At 37.6% G+C, this 20,770-nt stretch overlaps 1 protein-coding gene across 2 annotated transcripts in view; it reads left to right on the forward strand.

Moving 5' to 3' along the window:
- Positions 1-1,416: 1,416 nt before the first annotated feature.
- Positions 1,417-20,770, forward strand: part of CDH12 (cadherin 12) — a gene marked incomplete at both ends in the record, with an annotated part of 182,429 nt that continues 163,075 nt past the window's right edge. For both annotated transcript variants that reach the window (XM_079761392.1, XM_079761393.1), the window contains one exon: positions 1,417-1,647. In XM_079761392.1, the coding sequence (XP_079617518.1) occupies positions 1,417-1,647 (231 nt within the window). The remainder of the gene's footprint in view (positions 1,648-20,770) is intronic.

Consider the following 20,770-nt stretch of genomic DNA (forward strand, 5'->3'; position numbering starts at 1 on the left):
ATGTGCCCCTAATTCTAAATATAAATCCACCCTAAATCAAGACATGTCTTTCCAGCTTGCTTGTAAAATACAGGGATGCCCCTATTCCTGTAGCTGTTAGTATAATTGTCACACAGCACAGGCTTTCACCAAATTGAATTTGCTAACTTAAGTTTTACCATCCGGATATTCTGCTTGCCTATTTTTACAGCATTGGTACATTTACCCAATTTTGTTAATTTGGAAACTGTTCATTTGTTTGCTGTTTCTGATTTAAGAGAGGCAAGGATTATGTCTGTTTTCTTCTCTACTGTATAACAAATGACCTAGTACATTGTAGATACTCAGTAAACCTTAAATAAATGAAGGGGAGGGGGGATGTTTGCTGTAAAGAGAAATTTTAAGCTCATTTTACCTACATGCAGAGTAGAGGTTGTCCATCTGGTAGGGAGCCAAGATTGCTCTGAGCTGGACATACTCTACAAAATAATTCCCACATAGCTAGGGTTTCTGGTATTCAAGGCTAGAGAGCATTTTTTTAAACTTAAAGCTTGTAAAGCCATCTGGCAGTTTAGTATTAGTTTACATTTTATTAAGATCATTTATTGTTACATTTAGTAATTTTTCTTGTTTTTGTTTGTTTGTTTTCCTGAATGGTCTTATTCTTTGTATTATCTACTAGGGAACTTTTTGCTTTTTAGAAATAGTCTGCTTTTTCTCTTATTCTGCAAATCTGTGGTTCTCAATCTTGGCCTTTTCTTCCCAGGGGATATTTGATAATGTCTGTAGAGATCTTTGTTTGTCACACTGGGTGTGGGGAGGATGCTACTTTGTTATCTATTGACCAGAGGAAAGGAGATGCTTCAAAAAAATCATAAAATGGACAAGGTGGCTCCCAGCAGCAAAGAATTATCCAACCCAAAATGTCCACAGTGCTGAGGTGGCAAAACCTCACTCTTAGTTCCCTTTAAAATCACTGATACCTGTTTTATCTTTAAAATGATTATTGAATTAAACAAAATATTGCTTCTGTTTATGATACACCTTTTGCTCCATTGTAACTAATACTTTTCCAGTCTATAAAAAGCCTAGTTTAACAAAATTAACAGGTTGAATAGCAATGAACATTTATCACTATATTTTTTTAAAAGTCCTCTCTGTTCCTTCAAATGCGGCCAGATATAATGAGAGTTTTGATGACTATCATGCGATTCTAGCCATTTAATGTATCTCTGTTAATCTGTTTTATAGGTCCCTTTAGATGGAATGTAATACTGCAGAAGCCGTTTCATCAAAAGGATTAATGCCTGCATTTTCATTTCTGCAATAAAACAGAAAGCTAAGAGGGGGAGGCCACAGACACCTCCAACCTGGATTCCACAATTCCACACTAAGTGCTGGAGTTTTTATTACCCTGCTGTAGGAACGCCTTTGCCAATGCTTACAAGGAACTGCCTGTCCCTGCTTCTCTGGGTCCTGTTTGATGGAGGTCTCCTAACACCGCTTCAGCCACAGCTACAGCACACTTTAGCCACAGAGCCAAGAGAGAATGTTATCCACCTGCCAGGGCGGCGCCTGCATTTCCAACGAGTTAAGCGTGGCTGGGTATGGAATCAGTTTTTTGTGCTGGAAGAATACATGGGCTCCGAACCTCAGTACGTGGGAAAGGTAATGGCCTGTTTCTTTTGACAACCGCTTGATAGCCGGGGTGTTATGCGTTGTGTCTTGTGTGTGGATGTTTTGCGCAGGAGTTGGAACAAACCAGTGACTTGAACACTGGAAATGAAATTCAAGAAACCTGTTTTTCCTTCCTGACGCAGTGGCCTGGGTAAGCTTTGGGGAATATAATTTAATCTATCTTTACTTGAATTATCCCTGATTAATATATTTTTTTCTTTTTTACATTCTTGGCTAAACATAAAGTTAAAATATATAAAAGTCTTTAAAAGTGCTATTATAGCACATCATAGACATCCTGAAATTGTTTACCTCTGAAAGAAAAAAGAAAAAAAATCACCAGGTGTAAATATTCTAAATCATTGTTGGTGTTCTTGAATGACCAAGATGTCTTTCTTCCTCTTCACCTTAAAAACATGACATATAATTAGAATTGTGGTTCTGAAGTATTTGACTTGGCTTGCTTATGCTTTATAAATTATTTCTTTATTATATGCTTTGCAAGCTATTTGTGAAGCTATTTACGGTCAGGTGAAAAAATGTTGGAACCCAAATACGTACACATTGATCTTCAGCACAGCACACAATTTTCTAGTCATAGTAGAAGTTTATGGACATTTTTTTCACCACAAAATAGTTGATGGAAAATGTCTGTTTCAGCACATTTAAGCTTTACTGTTATTTTCCTTAAATAAAATAGTCTTACCTATGCCTAGAATAGATAAAACTTATCAGTGGCACTAGAAAACTTTTTTTCCAGAATAGTAAATATTTCATTGTATTCTGATTTTAAATTTTCTAAAAGATTTTGCCATGGTATGAACAAAAGAAAAAATAGATATGCGTAAAGAGAGTTTAAAAGAAGTCCAAGGACAGAAAAGGGAAGCCATAGTAAGAGGGGTATTAGTAGCTGATACATAGGAGAGCATGTCTCTTGAATATTAAAGTCCTCTGAACTTTCTGGAATCCTAAACTAACGATAAACATAATGAGTCATTTCAATGTTAGGCCAAAGAAGAAAACCCATTCACGATCTTAATGTTTTGCAGTACATTTTTAGAATATTTTTTGGAAAGGTATTCAAAGAATATTGAATAATATGGTACAGAAAGTCCTTAAATAGAAACCTGTGTTAGAAATGAAGACATAGCCAAGGCTGCCCTAGGTGTATGAGCTCGCAAATGAATATTTCCTGTGGGACCCCTATGTACATATAACATTTGAGTCACATCAAACCAGTCTTTGAATACCATGATGGCAATTTAGTTTCTTATAATCTTGCCAAAAATCTTTAGGGCCATTATGCAGGAGCAATGTCCTTGACAGGATTCCCACCTACTAGGAATCAGTGACCTAGGACATGTGACCCTAAGACAGATCCTTAGGGCCAGTCCTGGTGCTCCACAGGGTATCTGGTGACCTTCAAAATTCAGTAGAAAGTCAGAGAGATCCTTAATGGACACTGATGGGAGAAGTAGACACTGTGGCCCAAACAGTTCCCAGCCAGCCCTGGGCACCACACCCCGATGGTATCACTGTCCACAAATAAACCTGGGCACAAGGACAATCTTAAAAAATCTTGAGAAAAGTACTCCAAAACATGGAAGTCCCCTGGGGCTACTGCACATTATCTCTCTCTACTTATACTATTTCTCCCTAAAATCATGGAATACACTGAGTGGTCAGATTATTATGATCTCTGAATGCATAACAATCTGGCCACTCAGTCAGTGTGTGTGTGGTGTGTGTGTGTGGTGTGTGTGTGTGTGTGTGTGTGTGTGTGTGTGTGTCCCCTCCCCCTGGCCAGGCTGGCCAGACCCCACCCATGCACAAATTCATGCATCGGGCCTCTAATATATATATATATATATATACACTCAGTCAGTGTGTGTGTGGTGTGTTTGTGGTGTGTGTGTGTGTGTGTGTGTGTATATACACTCAGTGTGTGTGTGTGTGTGTCTATATTAGAGGCCCGGTGCATGAATTTGTGCATGGGTGGGGTCTGGCCAGCCTGGCCAGGGGGAGGGGACATGGGCGGTTGGTCGGCCTGCCTGCTGGTTGAACTCCTGGTTGAGGGGACAATTTGCATATTAGCCTTTTATTATATAGGATATACACTGAGTGGCCAGATTATTATGTGTTCAGAGATCATAATAATCTGGCCACTCAGTATATAATAATCACTAAAACATTTTTATGGTGAGATAAGTTTATGTTGTGCCTGTAACGTGTTAATTTAATCTAAGGATTGAGTTTTGAAATCCAAGACAAATGAAAGGTAGCACAGCTCTAAAACTGCCTCATGCGTGTCAGTTATCTCAACTGTGCTGATGACAGAAGATAGACAGGGAACAGAGGTTCCTGGTGAATGTCTGATGAAAAGGGAAGCTCTGGTTTGGATTAAAGCAGATCAATAGCCTTTAGATGCTTAATTTTGAGGTGAGAAAATGGACATTCTGTTGAAAAATTAATGAAACTACTTCTAGTCTGTCCTAAATAGAGTAGCATTTCATCTCTTAATGGACATAAGTAAAGTGGAGCTAGGAGTTGCTTATGCAAGTTTTGTTGGTATTCCAGAATTCTACCTTTGCTATGATAGAATGGAACTCATCCAACTCATTTAAAAGATTAGTTAGTATTTATAAATAGATTAAAAAGAAAGAGGTATGACTTTGAGCCTATTAATAAATTAAGACATTTTCACAGGCAGATGGCCCCACATCTGTAAGTTGTAATATGAGCCCAGGGTTCTGAGGCATTGTGAGTTTCTAATGCAAATGAAACAACAGTTGCCAAAATCTTCTTTTCACATGGAAAATGGTTAAAGTTTAATTAACTATGTCTTGATGATTCTAGATGTGGGAATAGTAATACGATAACATGGGGACCGATTTAAGCTATTATATGTGTGTAAACATATATAAATATATTTATGCTCTTGCTCTTTCTAGAAAGGCTTTGAGACAGTTTATAGAAAAGTTAAGTATTATTAATAATATAGTATACAGGGCTAAAGGGAAAAAAGCAAGTGCAAAAAATCTAAGCACAATAATCAGCCAAACTACTATGATTGAGCTTCAAATTTAACTTTGATTCTTTGCAATTAGAGCATCTATGGAAAACATTACTTGGTATACTTCCCATCATCCGAGGTTTATTTAATGAGAGGAAAATTTGATTTCCCTAGGTTCAAATATAAAATAATTTATTCAGGTAGAAAGTTATGGGGGTGGGAGTGTTCTGAGCAGCTTAGTGGACATTAGCCTCAGCAATTGTTATATTTAAAGGGAAGAAATGTTAATATTGACATCCTTTCAAAAATACCAAACTGTGGCAGTAGTCATAGAGACATAGGAATAATAGGTGTAGAGATGGAAGCCAAATTCACATAAGTGGGTAACACACCCTAAAAAAAATTACAGAGATTATGTGAGAACTCTGATATTCAGCTGCAAAGCAGATAAAGAAGAATTAGATAGTTTCATGGATAATAAATTAAAAGAAAGTTTTAAGAATAAGAAATGACAAATGTCAAACTCCACAATCAAATGAAATAACGACTGAAAAGCCTGTACTGGTTTGGGCAGTTAGTGAGCCAGAGGTGACCTTCATCAAATTGACTTTAATGGTTTTCTCTAGAGCTCAAAGAAGGGAGAAAGTGATGGGAACAGTGAATACATTTTAAGAGTGTAAATGAAAGAGATTGATCTATGATATGCCCCGTGTGATGTGACAGATACTCTATTAGCTGGTGTTTTCCAGAGAAACAAAACCAATAGTGTGTGTGTGTGTGTGTGTGTGTGTGTGTGTGTGTGTGTGTGTAGAGAGAGAGAGAGAGGGAGGGAGGGAGGGAGGGAGAGAGAGAGATGAAGAGAGAGTCATTGAGAGAGAGAGAGAGAGAGTTATTTAAGGAATTTGTCACATATGACTATGTATATGCAAGTCCAAAATCTGCAGAGTAGGCTGGTAGGCTGGAGACTCAAGGAATCATTACAGATAAACTTAGTATAGCTATTCCAATTATAAAATATATATATATATATATTATACATATATGTGTATATATACATAGGAGTATATACACACAATTATGGAGAATATGTGTTCCAATTTATTCCAACTATGTATTCCAGAGCTGGGAAAACAATTATAGTTTGGATTTGCAGATATGTTGGGCCCACTGAGAGATGTACTAGAGCTAAAATCCATTGACCACCTGACTTCCTTCAGCCCCTACTCTGACTGGTGGACCAACAGTGATCTTTTGCATCTTCTGGAATTAGTGTCAGTTCAGAGCCAGTGTCCAGTAGTTCCCTAAAGATCTGTTTTTTTATATCCCCCCACCCATGCACAGTAACCCTATAATAAAATCTTCCTAGGAAAGCTGAAAGAAAGATTAACGATATATATATTTTTGTAATTTATAGTGTAATGAGCCCCTTCCTCAAGGGGACCAGGGCTTTTTCTATTTAAGGGATTCTGGGTCTATAACTTGAGTCTGGGAATTGATGGAGGGGCTGTAACTCTGTTTTTATGATTCAGGTTAAACTTATGTTTACTAGAACTTTTTGCTGATACAGATCAAGTAAGCATTTCATAGTCTTCCTATCAATTTCACTTCTAGGAACAATGCCAGTACCATAGGGCTCAGCGTGACCCAGTATTCAGAAAGCTGCTTTATCTCTGCTGTCCATTATAGCAACCATATCCACCTTGCCTTTGAATGCTGCCACCCCATCCCTGTCACCCCAGGATCCAATTATTCATATTGCATGTAGATTTCCCAGTTCCATGGGAGCAGTTCTCACTGGTCCTGGCCGCAGAGAAAAGCCATCACAGAGCTCTTCCAAGATGTAGGAGCTCCCCTTTCAAGCTTGCTTCTCCAAGTCATGGTGAAAGATGTGTCCTCTGGAACCTCCCAGAGTGGGTGAATGACAAATGTGTTAGTGTTCCAATTTCCCTAAGCTTTTCAATTTCCTCCTCTGCAATAAGCCAAGGCAGGTCTGGAATTTCAAATTTATTCACTGTGGGCAACCTTTTGCTCCATGTTTCAGCCAAACAAACTGTTGAATCACTTCCTAACCCCTAAGCTGCAACATTATCTACAGGGAATTAAATGCGACATTAGATGCAGGATATTTGCTTAATTGGCCCACATCAATAAGTCCAATCTGATCCGACTTTATGTTTCTTCATTCAATATCTCACACTTTTGATATCTATTCTCACATGTGTATTTTGGATTTCTGTCTGTATAAACTAGAAAAAGCAAGTCGTTCTTTTGGTGTGTGATGCATTTCCTTGTGGGTTATACTTTGTACTCACCTTTTAGGGACTTCTGAGACTTGAGTGCATTTATAGATCTAGAGCAGTGGTCGGCAAACTCATTAGTCAACAGAGCCAAATATCAACAGTACAACGATTGAAATTTCTTTTGAGAGCCAAATTTTTTAAACTTAAACTTCTTCTAATGCCACTTCTTCAAAATAGACTCGCCCAGGCCGTGGTATTTTGTGGAAGAGCCACACTCAAGGGGCCAAAGAGCCGCATGTGGCTCGAGAGCCGCAGTTTGCCGACCACGGATCTAGAGTAAAGAGGACGGGTAAGCATGGATTCATGATGAATCAGTAGAGTCTTGTATGACTGTTGACTCAAGGGAGGCCCTGAGGAATTCAGGGTTAATCTCCTCAGATGCAGATGGAGAGACAGCTTTGGTGGCCAACAAGACTCATCAGAATTTATGATTTCAATGTCCCCAGCTTCATCATGGTCTTCCCATACATCTGCATCCCAACTCTCAGGACCCCATTCCTTCACCATCGATGCATTCACTTTAAAAGTAGACAATTTGCATTGCCATTCAGTGACTCCCAGGGTGAGATGCTGCGCTTGTTTTCAGCAATCTCAGTTCTGTGGCTCCAGGAGATAAAGTTCTCTCTCCAGCAGACATAGAGGTTGTCAGGTTACTTTTGTGGCACTTGAATTGGGAATTCAAATCCCTGAGTATATATCTTTCTTTTCACACTTTGTCCAGTGCTATGATCTGAAGGTTGTGTCTCCCCAAATTCATTGGTTGAAATTCTAATGCCTAAGGTAGGGATTTTAGGAAGCAGGGCCTTTACGAGGTACAGCAGATGGGGTCCTCCTGAATGGTACTAGGGCCTTTATAAACCAGATACACAGAGTTCCCCAGCTCCTCCTACCATGTGAGGACACAGCCCGAAGCCTGCAATCCCAAAGACGGCCAATATCAGGTCATCCGGACACTCTGATCTTAGACTGTCAGCTTCCAGAACAGTGACAAGTAAATTTCTGTTGTTTCTAGGCTGGCTTTACTGTATTTTGTTATAGCAGCTCAAACAAACTAAGGCATATAAGGCATGTAGGTGCAACCAGCCATCATACCTAATAAAATGGTAATATGCAAATTACCATCACTCCTCTATACCCACGATTGGGCCAGCGGGAGACACAGGGGGCGGGACTCGGGGTGGCTGGGGTGGTGATTGGGCTGGCAGGACGCTGAGCTCGCGTTGCCAGCGGCGACGTGAGCTCAGCATCTGAGCCATGGCTGTGCTGCAGCACAGATCGGCCTCTGGGGCAGCGAGCCAGCGTTTTAGAGGTTTGGAGGCAGCGCGGGTGGGCGGGCAGCGTGGCTCCTGGGGGAGGAGTCTGGCAGCAGTTGGGCCGCAGGAGCTCGCTGCGGTGTCCCGGTGTCCACAGAGGACTCGGGTTTCCACGAAGGCAGAGGAGGCGGAGGACCCAGCCTTCCTGGGTGGGAGGCGAAGGCAAGACCCCGGCCTGGGCTCTGGCCGCAGGAAGACCACGCCCCCGCCCCTCCTCGCCCTAGGGGCCCAGGGACTTCGGAGCTGCCAGCCACACCGGGTCCCGACCAGCGGACAGACAGCCTACACATGCATGATTAAATCATGCACTGGGCCTCTAGTATGATTATAATTATGAGTTTGACAAAAATGTATCATATAAATGATCACCCAGATTCTTAACTCTTATAAGTGTTTAATTAGAAGTATGCAATTGTGACATTTTGTATATCTCTGTTGCTAGACCACACTGTGGGCTACCAGCATTGTTTGTTTTTTGTTTAACAAAATCCAACAGAACTTTTATTGTTGAAAGTATTACATGTCTCCTTTTTTTCCTGGATTAATACCCTCCCCCCACCCTCCGCTACTCTTACCCCCTTGAACAAGCCTCCACCGCCCTAGTGTCTGTGTCCATTGGTCATGCTAATATGCATGCATACAAGTCCTTTGGCTGATCTCTAACTGCCCCCTCCCCTGCCTTCTCCCTGGGGTTGGACAGTGTGCTCAATGCCACCTTGTCTCTGGATCCATTTATGTTCATCAGTTTATGTTGATCATTATATCCCACATATGAGTGAGATCATGTGGTATTTATCTTTCTCCAGCTGGCTTATTTCTCTTAGCATAATGTTCTCCAGTTCCATCCATGCTGTTGCAAATGGTAAACGTCTCTTCTTTTTTATAGCAGTGTAGTATTCCATTGTGTAGATGTACCACCGTTTTGTAATCCACTCATCTGCTGATGGGCACTTTTTAACTACTGGAAACGGAGTCATTAGTACCTTTGAGCCTAATGAGATTAGAGAGTCAGTTGCAGAAACCACAGAATCAATTAAGAAAACTTATTCACAAGATTTTGTGTCTCTATAACCATTCCTAGTATCAAAATTTGTATCAGTTAGGGTGCACTGGAAAATCAAAATAAATAGGATACGCATAGATTTTATATTTATATTTATTTATTTTAAATATAGTTGTCTCATGTTATTTTGGACGTGAAAGTCCAAAATCTTCAGGATAGGACGACAGGCAGGGGACCCAGAAAGAGCTGTAGTTTGAAGTGAAAGGTCTTCTGCTGGTAGATTCCTTATTGATTGGGAGAGGCCCATTCTTGTTTTATTAAGGTTTTCAGCTAATTGGATGCGGCCACCTCCCTTGTGCTGGGTAATCTGTTTTACTCAAAGTCCACCAACTTAAATGTTAATTTCATTAAAAAAAAAAAAAAACACACCTTCACAGTGACATCCAGAATAGTGTTTATCTGGGCACCTTGACCCAGCTAAATTAACACATACAATTAACTTTCACAGAAATAATAGACCCAGTCAGATGCTGATGAAGATGAGATGGCCAATTTGTGGAAGGAAGAATTGCTGGTTGATTCTTAGGATTTAAGGAAAATTATTTTTTAAAGATTTTCAGGTGGTGGAACTAACAGCAATGCATTAGTTCTTTTCTTTATCATCAAGACAGTATAAGAAAGAAGAAAAAGGAGTAGATGATTGTATCAATTCATTATTACAGACTTATAGGGCCAGTGTGATGGAATAGAGAGAAGGATACAAAAAAGGAGAAGTCTACCACAAACCAGGGTGGAACTACAAATACTAAGTTTCCACAGAGATTTAGTAGCAAAAAATATATGCTTTTATATATATATGAAAGTCAAGGCAGTGGAAATACTTTTTTATAACTATATGAAGAATTTGGTTTTGGATTAGTAATATTTAAATAAGAGAGAAAAGGAAAAATAAAGATAGCTTATTAAAATAGCTCTAATTGCAATACAAAAATAATTTGTCTGTCTGAAATGTCTTCTAAATTAACACAGTATTAGGGCAAAAATCTGACTCCTATATAATCCAAAGCACCCAATAAAAATGTAAATTATATTATAAAGTTATACTGACACATTTAAAGATATTTTCATGGCTCAACTACTGTCTATATATCTATATATCCATCTATTTGGTGAATCACGTAGCTTTAAGAAAAGCTCATAATGTAGTTTTCATGTTCAATTTATTCCTAAAGTGAGAACATTCAATATCAGAGTAATTCCTGTTCATTTGAGATTCAAGGTTCATTATACCAACTCAGTCTTCATACAGATTCAAAACTTTACACATCCTCTTGACTCCTGCCTCACTTACATATCTGAGAACCTTTGCAGTATATTCAAGTGCCCTATATCAAGGTCTTCTAATCCTTCCAATGCCAAATATATTGACCTGGCTGCTAATCAAAGCATCTTTAGCTACCTGCTGTTTCTGCAGCAAAACATCGGAAGGGACCCTTAGATAAGCCTGATACTTTAATGCACACCTTGGTTCTTAAAGATATCCCCGAGTTTTATAGTTTCTCTCAAACATCAGGGTATCGTTGAAATAATCATCTTTGAATATGACTAGATAGCAATATGTACAAAAGGAAAATTGCTTGAAATGGAACTTGAACAACTAAATAACACAAGATAGTGCTTTTCAAATAGTCAATGCCCACTGTATTCTAATTCTCTCTCCTTTACAATTTATTTTCTGCTTTTGGCATGCTTACTTTATAATAGCTATGCCATAAAGCTTTAATGTGTTTACTTTAATTGAATTGGCAGAGCCTTGAATGAAATTTAACTATCTTTAAGTCAGTATATGAATTACTAAAGCCAGCATTTCAAACATAACATGCACAGCATGATTTGAGCACTCGCCTTAGCTGGTTTGGCTCAGTGGATAGAGTATCGGCCTACAGACTGAAGGGTCCCAGGGTCGATTCCCATCAAGGGAACATGCCCAGGTTTCAGGCTAATTTCCCAGTAGGGAGTATGCAGAAGGCAGTTGATCAATGATTCTCTCTCATCATTGATGTTTCTCTTTCTCTCTCCTCTCCCTTTCTCTCTGATATCAAGAAAATTAAAAAAAAATAATAAAAATATTTGAGCACTATTTTTCTTTTTCTCCTTCTCCTTTTCCCCTCTTCCTCCTCCTGCTGTTTTGTCCACCCTATATCTAATATATTGCAATCTTTTTTCTTCTAAAATATTTTGGTATTATTTATTAATTTTGCTTGACTATAGTTACTTAACAGTTGACTAAAATGCTAGGAAGCTTTGATTTAAATCCCAAGTATTATAATAATCTACACAAATGTACTTAAGCTCAAGTATGACAATACACACTAATAATATAGTGTGATATCACATACCCAAGTTGTATATTCACCAGAAATATCTCAAGCACATATGTCACAAACTTCACATTGCAGTTCAGTGTGTGTGTGTGTGTGTGTGTGTGTGTGTGTGTGTGTGACTGAAATCTTTTCTATAAAATATTAGTTGGATTCCTTGGAAATGGTGCTGTCTGAAGGCTAACATTGACAAAAATATATGACCTGTATATTATACCAGGTGATAAGAAATTTAACCTAAGGGAGTTATTAGAGAAGTACCATGGGAAAGGTCACCTGTATGAAAAGGTAACAGAAAAGTAGGGAATATAGAATGACCTAAATAATAAAAATGTCAATGTGCATATCTTCCAGCAACATTGATTTTCTGGATATATACAGTTATCTTACTCAAACTTACACTTGAAATATGAGTGGGTTCTTTTGGTACACTTTGTAAAAAACATTCCTCATTCTTGACTCTGAGAAAAAGTGAAACAACTGTCATGGAAGGTACCATCTGCATGTATTTCCTTGTCCATGAAGTACCACATATTTTATTGCTACTGATAGTTAATCAATATGACTAATACATGAAATTACTGGTATGAAAGCAGTCATTTTCTACTCCTGAAATTTCCCATAGAAATGGCCTAAAAGACATTTTCTATATAACACATATCAGTATAACCATTTTAGAGTAGACTCTCAATGTATCCTCACACTCATTATTAAAGAATGCCATTGTTTTTGATGTTGTCTTATGTCAACTACCGAGAACTGCTCGTCTTTCACAGTTTCATGAATGCTGGAAGAAGACATGCAATACCTGGGTCAGAGAAATGGGACACTATCATCACAGGACAATAAGCAGCATGAGCACCAGTGTAGTTGTCAGTTTCCATACACCTTACGGGCGGAAAGGATGGGCCCAGGTGGATGCTGCACATGCAATGGGCTGCATTATGGGAGAGGAACTCTGATAATTCCTGCCCTTTGGTGGGAAAGGAGACATTATCTCTGGTTCCCTGGGTAGTAAACATGCCTACCCTTTGCTTTAGGTGAAGACACTATCTCAGCTTTTCAGGTGCTTTGCTATATGTAAAAACATCATTTAGTGCTTTCTCTGTAAGACCTTCAGGAACATAAGGGATGATGGAAAATTGTCTCCCAATGCTATGTGATGTGTTGACTTACTAAAGCAACATCATCTAATGTAGTGATTTAGTAAAGTTAGAAATAATTTACTTTCTTCTGTCAATTAACTGACTTGCTTTGCCAGTAAACAAATTATGATCTCTCTCACTCTCTGTCTTTCTCTCTCTCTCTCTCTCTCTCTCTCTCTCTCTCTCTCTCTCTCTCTTTCTCTTTGTCTTAAGCTTCATCAGAATGGACATCTCACTCCTTGAGAAAAGAAAAAAATATATAGGAGAAATCTATCACATTCTATGGATTAAGACACAAATTCCCATTCCCACTGTTACCCTGAGATTGCCAAGAATCCCCCAGCATGCCCCATGTCTCAATCTCTGGTTCCCTTATCTAAGTATATCCATATGATCAGAACAACAGTATCATATGATGTTAAACACATAGTCACAATAAGTAGGAATAGTATTACTAGAACTCATTGATTTCACTTTGTTGAGAGTGCAGTGATGCCTATCATAAAGTGAGGATGAAACAAGTTTATTCAGGGTTTACACTGCATTGGGGAAGTTGGGTTAAACAAAATATATTCGTGTGAACAAATGAACAAAATCAAGACCAGAGTCTTATAGCACACTAAGTATAAAATAAATGTTAATATGTATAGTGAAGAAAAATAATTTAAAATACCCCAATTTTCTTTTCTTGGTTGATTTAAACATTTATTATGTATGATGTCTGCCTCCTTTATCTTTATTGCAATAAACAATTACACATAAACTGCAATTTATGTAAAATTAAAAAGTGTGTATTTCATGAAAGAAATCTAGATTTCATATTTTAGAATGCTAATGTTCATTAGGGTATATTTTTATTAATATGTGTAAACATGGGCTTATATTAATTTGTCAAGAATATTTCTAGTTTTTGCCTCCACTGATTAGATTTTTCTGTAATATCCAGTCTTTAATTAAGTACCAAACTTTAGTTATCATATGGGGCACTGGGTATACTTTAGAATAATTATTGAATATTTATTATTCAATCAGTTCTGAAGTATAGCCACATTCATATTTCAAAAGTGATGCCTTCATTAATGGCTATGAGTACATATTACTAAGTGATTTTTAATCAGAACAGTTATTAAGTTAATAATTAACTAAATAGGGGAATATTCCAGTTCAATGAAGTGAAATTATTACCTACAGAAAAATAATTATGTATACTCTCAATATACTAAGCTTCCTGGGTGAGAGTTCAGAAGAACAAATAATACATAAGTAAATGCATAAGAGCAGGGACCATGAGAATTTGGGGATGACTAAAGCAGAAACTTATATAGGAAGGAAGAGTGGATGTTGTCAAGAGGAAAACTATAGGATTCAAATTGCTCCCCATTAAGTCCTAGGCTTTGATAATACAGAGCTTCAAAATCAGGTCACTCTCACTTGCTCTTTTGAGATTATTAGAATACACATCCCATGTGCCCTTTGGGCAGGGTGTCCAGTCCTTTCCCACGTGGCTTGCACCTGTCCCTTGCAGCCGCTTCTGCAGACAGTGAAGGGCAGAGCACAGCAATGTCATTGTCCCAGTGCTGCCTGGCCTTGCAGTGCAAGTCTCCACTGATTTCCCAAGGCCGGGGCTGCTCCTCCTGATACAAACAAACAAACAAACAAACAAAAAACAAAACTGTTTTTTCTCAGCAATAGTCCAGTCAGGTATAGAGTTTCTCCTGATGTTAGGGTGAAATTATTGACAGCACCAATATTTACTTGCAAAAGTATCCCTGTTGGATGGCAAATTATCTGACCACCTTAATATGCACATCATTTAGATAACTTCCTGGCTTTAAAGGCTATGACCATATTGTTCCAGCTTTATTAAACCATAACATGCTTGCAGCTATTTTGCTGGAGGCATGCCCTTTGCAGTTGATTGGCAGAGTGTCCAGAATCAACTGTGTTCCACGATTAATTAATGCCATTCTCCCAGGGTCTACACTTGGTTTTGATAAAGAATTTTCCTGATCATTTCTTTTTTCTTAGAGGTTCCTGTTAGTCTTATGATCATTAGGCCTCAATCATGGATTCTACATACATTGGACATAATCACATGAGTAGCTTCCACATTACTACTAGAAAACTATTGTGTTCTTTTATAAACTTTCAAATGAAATACATAGGGACGAAAGTGCAATCTAATTTTAAAGATTAATATCAGCCAGGATTTGGGCTGACCTTTGCCAAACCACAATGTCTTGTTAGAAAATGTTACCCTCACATCAGTTGGAAGATTCTATATGATATATTTGTGTGACGAAATTAGGCCATTGTATTCATTCTTTCCAGATCAAAGAAAAAGTTTGGGCCAAAAGTAAACCCTAGTCTTTTTAGAAGGGGGAAACTAATTAGAAAGTTTCTACTTAAAAAATGTCTAGCTTTCAATATGTAAAAGTCAAAACTCCACCAAGTATATGCAAACAGTATGTGGGGACATAATTTAACTACAAGCTCTCTGGTTCCAACAGCTCTAGGAATTATTTACAACTTTTATAAAAGTTGGGTAGAAGAAGAAGTCGGAAGAGGAGATAATGGAGTGGAGATGGTGTTTCAAGAAAAGTTTCTTAACAGAGAAGTATTTCTAGTGGTTAGCAAGTGACCTCTATTATTAGAGGTCATATGCAAATGTAGACTACAAGTTTTCTTGACCTGGGTTCATAGCAAAAAAAAATAAATTATGGCAGGAGATATACACAGCCAAATAAATAATAAAAATTAATAAAATGAGCCTAGATCCTTAAAGTTGTAGCTTACTTGGATAACCCTGATGCTCTAGGATACCACTTTAGCTTCTGAGAAATGACAGCATTCTCCATAACAGTGGAAGGTCATTCTCGCTGACTATAAAATGATTACTATGATGTACTTAAGAGGTAAAGATTAGGGCGTAGGAAATTATGGCTTTTATGCAAGGCTTAAGAAGGGAATGCATTTAAAAATGCCTGTGAGAGATGGGGTGATAGAGTAAATGTTAGAGTTGAGCTATATTATCAGCAACAGTTATACCCAGAATTGAATAATTTCTGAATTTTTCATGGAAAGTACTCAGGATTTATTACATTAATTCTCCCAGCACCCACAAGAGTGGAGTGCTGTGGTTTTCTGCACATGAAGGGTAATGAATGGAGATGTAGAGAAGTTCTGATACTTGTCTTGGGTAACTCATAATATTGGGGTGCTGAGTTGAAAAATAGGTTTTCCTAACCAGAATAGTGGGCAATGCACCTGCCTCACCAGGGTAACATTTGACCGTGTTTAATATGCTTTCTGACATGGAAAGCATGTTAGCAGAGAGTAAAGCAGGCTCCCAAATGAGCCCTGGCCGTGCGTGAGGAGCTCTGGGAAGGCACGTAGCCTTACACATATTAGTCATTCTCATGATGTAACTTTCAAGGTGATAAAAAATGATGTTGAATGGGCTATCACGTAAGACATATGTTAATTTAGTGCCTGAAGGACATCACCATTATTCAATTATGGGGTAAAGAACATCCGGGGGAGTTTATGTTTCAGTAGAATGAAGAGCTTCAGAGCAGCAAGCCTCACCAGACACCACTCCACATATTTCTAACAAGTCAGCAATGCAGAGTGGTACTTCAGACATGCTCCTTCATTTTTATCTGGGGTGATTTCTTCTCCCAATAGCAGAGATTCTCAGATTTCTTATATAAAAACAAACAAACTGAACAATATAATCATTAAATATATATTTAGAATAAGAAAATCTTCAAGTATCCATTTGTAAATATAAGTGTAAAAACATTCTTGTTACGTAAATATTGGATGGCAAGATATACAGTGGTATACCTGAGAGGTTTTGAAGTCTGCTTTGAATAGCCCCTTGGTTAGATCTTATGCTATTAAATTGTTATTTTTTGCTTACTTTCATGATAAAGTGTTTAAAAACTAATTCTCATGCTCCAACAAACTTTAAGATAAATCGAACAATTGTAATAAATGTTTATTTTACCTAGAAAGTGATTCCATGAAGCTTGACAGCAGAAGTTATGTGGAAAACAACAAATGAATATACCATTTGTCAAAACAACTTTTGAATACAATTTGGTGATAGTTATGGAAAAACAAATCTTGCAAATTGAAACAAATGAGTAAAATTTGTTATGTTATTCTCTTATTAGAAAGCAAAGGGCTGAAACAGACAGGCAAACACAACACCTCAGTGTGTGTGCACAAAAATAGTCAAAATTAAATTTCAGGTCTGTTTCACCAGACAACTGGGTAAGTGGCTTCATGAATAGAAGGGAGATTAGAGGGAGGCTGGGTGAGCTGTCACAGGTGAATGATTTCTAAGAAAATGGTCACAAACATTATTTTGTGAAATATGGCTGAAAGAAGATAATAAAACATAGTTCTAGGTTGCCAATTATACTCGTTGAAGTGAAACCAACACATTGTAAAATAAAATAGCAAGAAATGCCTATTCCTTTAATGCTGTGTGGATATGAGGGAACAATGTAGCTTTAGACAAGATTATGGGAGAGAAAAAATTGAAGAAAAGTAACTTTAATAGATAGCATTGCTGAGTTTTACTCATGCTTTGTGCAAGGCAAAGTTCTGAGGCTTTTCACACATTGATTCCTTTACTCACAAGACTTTAAACAAGGGGTTGTGAAATGCATGAAGCTATGACCCACATGTTTAAATCCCAGAGCAGAATTGTAGTTAAAAGACAAGAAAAATCCCACATGATAAGAGAAGTTTGAAAATACTCAAATTCTTTACTTTCGTGTACAATGAATGAACATACAATCCCCAAGTAATATTGAAGTCTTAGTAGTTTCTCTCTCATATCATCTATGTGCTTTTCCAAAATACATCTTCAAAAACCACAGCCTACCCGCTTTCTGAAAGGTGGTTTCCAGTTTTTGTTCTCTCTCACACGCTTTTTGTTTGTTTAGAAATGCCCATCCCTGGCTGGTTTGGCTCAGTGGGTAGAGCTTCGGCCCTTGGACTGAAGAGTCCTAGGTTTGATTCCAGTCAAGGGCACAGAACTCAGCTGCAGGCTCGATCCCTAGCCTGGGTCAGGGCATGTGCAGAAAGCAACCAATCCATGTATCTCTCTCACATTGATTGTTTCTCTCTCTGTGTCTCTACCCCTCCCTTCAACTCTCTCTAAAACTCATTGAAAAATATCCTCAGGTGAGGATTAACCAAAAAAAAAAAAAAAAAAAAAAAAAAAAATGCCAAATAGGTTTTCAACTGTGGGTCAAACTTAAAGGCAAGAGAAATAACTAAAGTGATCCAAGTCAGTTATTTTTGGAAGGTAATAGAAGGGAAAGATTAGAAGCTTTTACTTTAATAGTTTGTGTCTTATCACATGTGTATTAATGTTGCAGAAATTACAAAAGCAAAACTTAGAGAAATTATGTAGGGGAGCCAAGGTCAACTGCTCTTATAAGTGGACTAGCATAGTCTCTACCTCTTTGAAATGAGCCATATTGATTTGATCTAACAACAGCAATCAAAAAGTTAACATAGATTCATTTATGTCTCCCCAAGTACATACTATTTACTGTATATGATATATAGTGATATTGGATAATCATGTATAGTATGGAAATACTGTATTTCAATAGCAATGGCAACTTAATATAATTTTTTAAAAAGATCATTACTTAGATGCTGAGTTTCTCCTAGAATTGACTTTGTCATAATATAGAAAAAAATAACTACAGCTTTCATTTATTAAGTGTCTCCTATGTAACGAGGTTAGAGTTAGAGCGTTCAAATAATACCATGAGTAGGGCTATGGGAGGCTGCAACTCCAGACGAGTCCATCTTCAGGAGGAGTCACCCATGTTGCTGAACAGCTGTCAGGTTTTATTATAGCAGAAGTTACTTAGGTTTTATCATAATTGCTTAGAGTACGTGTTCTAAGAAGAAGAAAATCAGATTTTCAGATTCCTTCTCGACAGAGCATGAGTGGGTTTTGGTTAGGAAATGAGAATCTACATTTTTAAAAAATATATTTTTATTGATTTCAGAGAGGAAAGGAGAGGGAGAGAGAGATAGAAACACCAATGATGAGAGAGAATAATTGATCTGATGCCTCCTGCATGCCCCACACTGGGGATTGAGCCCATAACCCTGTGCATGTACCCTGACTGGGAATCAAACCATGACCTCCTGGTTCATAAGTTGATGCTCAACCACTGAGCTACACTGGTGGGGCAGATCTACATTTTAAACAGGAAACCCTCATGCATCAGATATAGATGTCCCAGTAATCACACTTTGAGAAATATTAGCTTAGAGTTCAACAAAACACTGAATAGTGGTAAAATTGCCTCTTGGATTTAATTTTAGAATCAGTGCACCTAGGGCAGATGAAGTTCCCAGAATATTTGCTGGTTTTAAGGATGCCCTCTCACCAGGGAATTTTAGGTTCCAAATTGTCAGCTTTTTCAGAAACTCTCCATGGAATACCAAGTATTGAGAACAGACTGTGATTTCCTCAATTGCTCATAATGTACCACAGAAAAGAGTTTGAAATTGTCACAGTGATCCAAGACTAAATTATTCCAGGTGTGTACAGCTTAAAAGGGTGATAATTGGATAGCAGATGAACCGACATACTAAGTAGAGAATGCATGTAATGATTGTTAGAAAGTGTTTAACTGCTGTGATATACAATAAAAAGTTGAACTGGAACTTTTTATTACAAAACTACCTACTTGCTAGTAGATCACTAACTTTGTTTTATTTAATTAAGCCAATCTTTGTGAACCCCTACTGTATGTCAGATTGTCTTTTAGACAGGGAACATAAAATAAGGAGCTCATAATCAAATGCATTTGAAATTATATAAGCACAATACACAATGTTGAAAGTTATGCGAATCTAGGATACAGATGTGCTATAGAAATGAGCGGTTAATTACAATACAATGGTGAGGTTCTAAGAATTTGGAAAAGGCGGTGGGGGAAGAAGGGGATGGACAAAACCCAGTGAGTTTTATGTATAAGGTAATAACTGATGTTAATTTTTGGTAATAGAAACTCAGCATTTAAATCAACTTGTAGAGGACAGGAAATAAATGGAGATACAGCAAAGAAAGCTGTGTCTACAAAGCATGGATAAGCGGATCAAATGCAGATCTTCAGCGAAACTCTAAGATGTTTAGAGCATCTGAAGGAGCACAAATTAAGAGATTAGGAAGGAAAAGAAATATTTTAGATGTGAAAGTGTTCCAGATGAGCCACCCCATAAGAGCTAGTCTATACCCAATAAGTCACTTGGTTTGTTTTCTATAGAAAACAAAGTGCATTTCCTAGAGGGTTTGAAACAAAAGAGGGAAATTATCACATTTTCATTTTGGTAGACCTTCATGATAGGAACATGGAAGTACATTGAATGTGCATTGAACTTGAGGAAGGAAATTCATGAAGAGTTTGGCACAGACATCAGAGCTTAAACTAAGACATTAGCATTAGCATGGAGAGAAAAGCACAAATTAGAGATTTATTTTAGAATTAAAAGCAGCTGAACTTGAGTGAGGAAGATGGAGAAGGACACAGAATTACTGGTTGGCATGATTTGTAGTGTAGTTGTGCAATGACATAAAGCTTAATCAATAGAAACACTTTTTAAAAATCATTTTGTTCGAGTTGCTAAATTCTGGCACCAGAGTTATGTTGGTAATAGATATGGACCACTAATCCCCAGCATATGTATATATTAACTCCAGCATATATATGTGTCAATAGCAGCCAGGAATCCTTAATTCATAAATTTACTAAACCTAAGAATTTGTTGACAAGGATTGAATCCATACTCGGTAATGAGAATTATATGCAAATTACTCTAGAGTTAATTCAAGCATGAGTATAAGCAACAAGCTATAAATTGTATATTTCATATGTATAAGTCATAAATAATGGAAAATTATAGTGTGTT

The sequence above is a fragment of the Cnephaeus nilssonii genome, assembly GCF_951640355.1.
Source record: "Cnephaeus nilssonii genome assembly, chromosome: 2".
NCBI lineage: Eukaryota > Metazoa > Chordata > Mammalia > Chiroptera > Vespertilionidae > Cnephaeus > Cnephaeus nilssonii.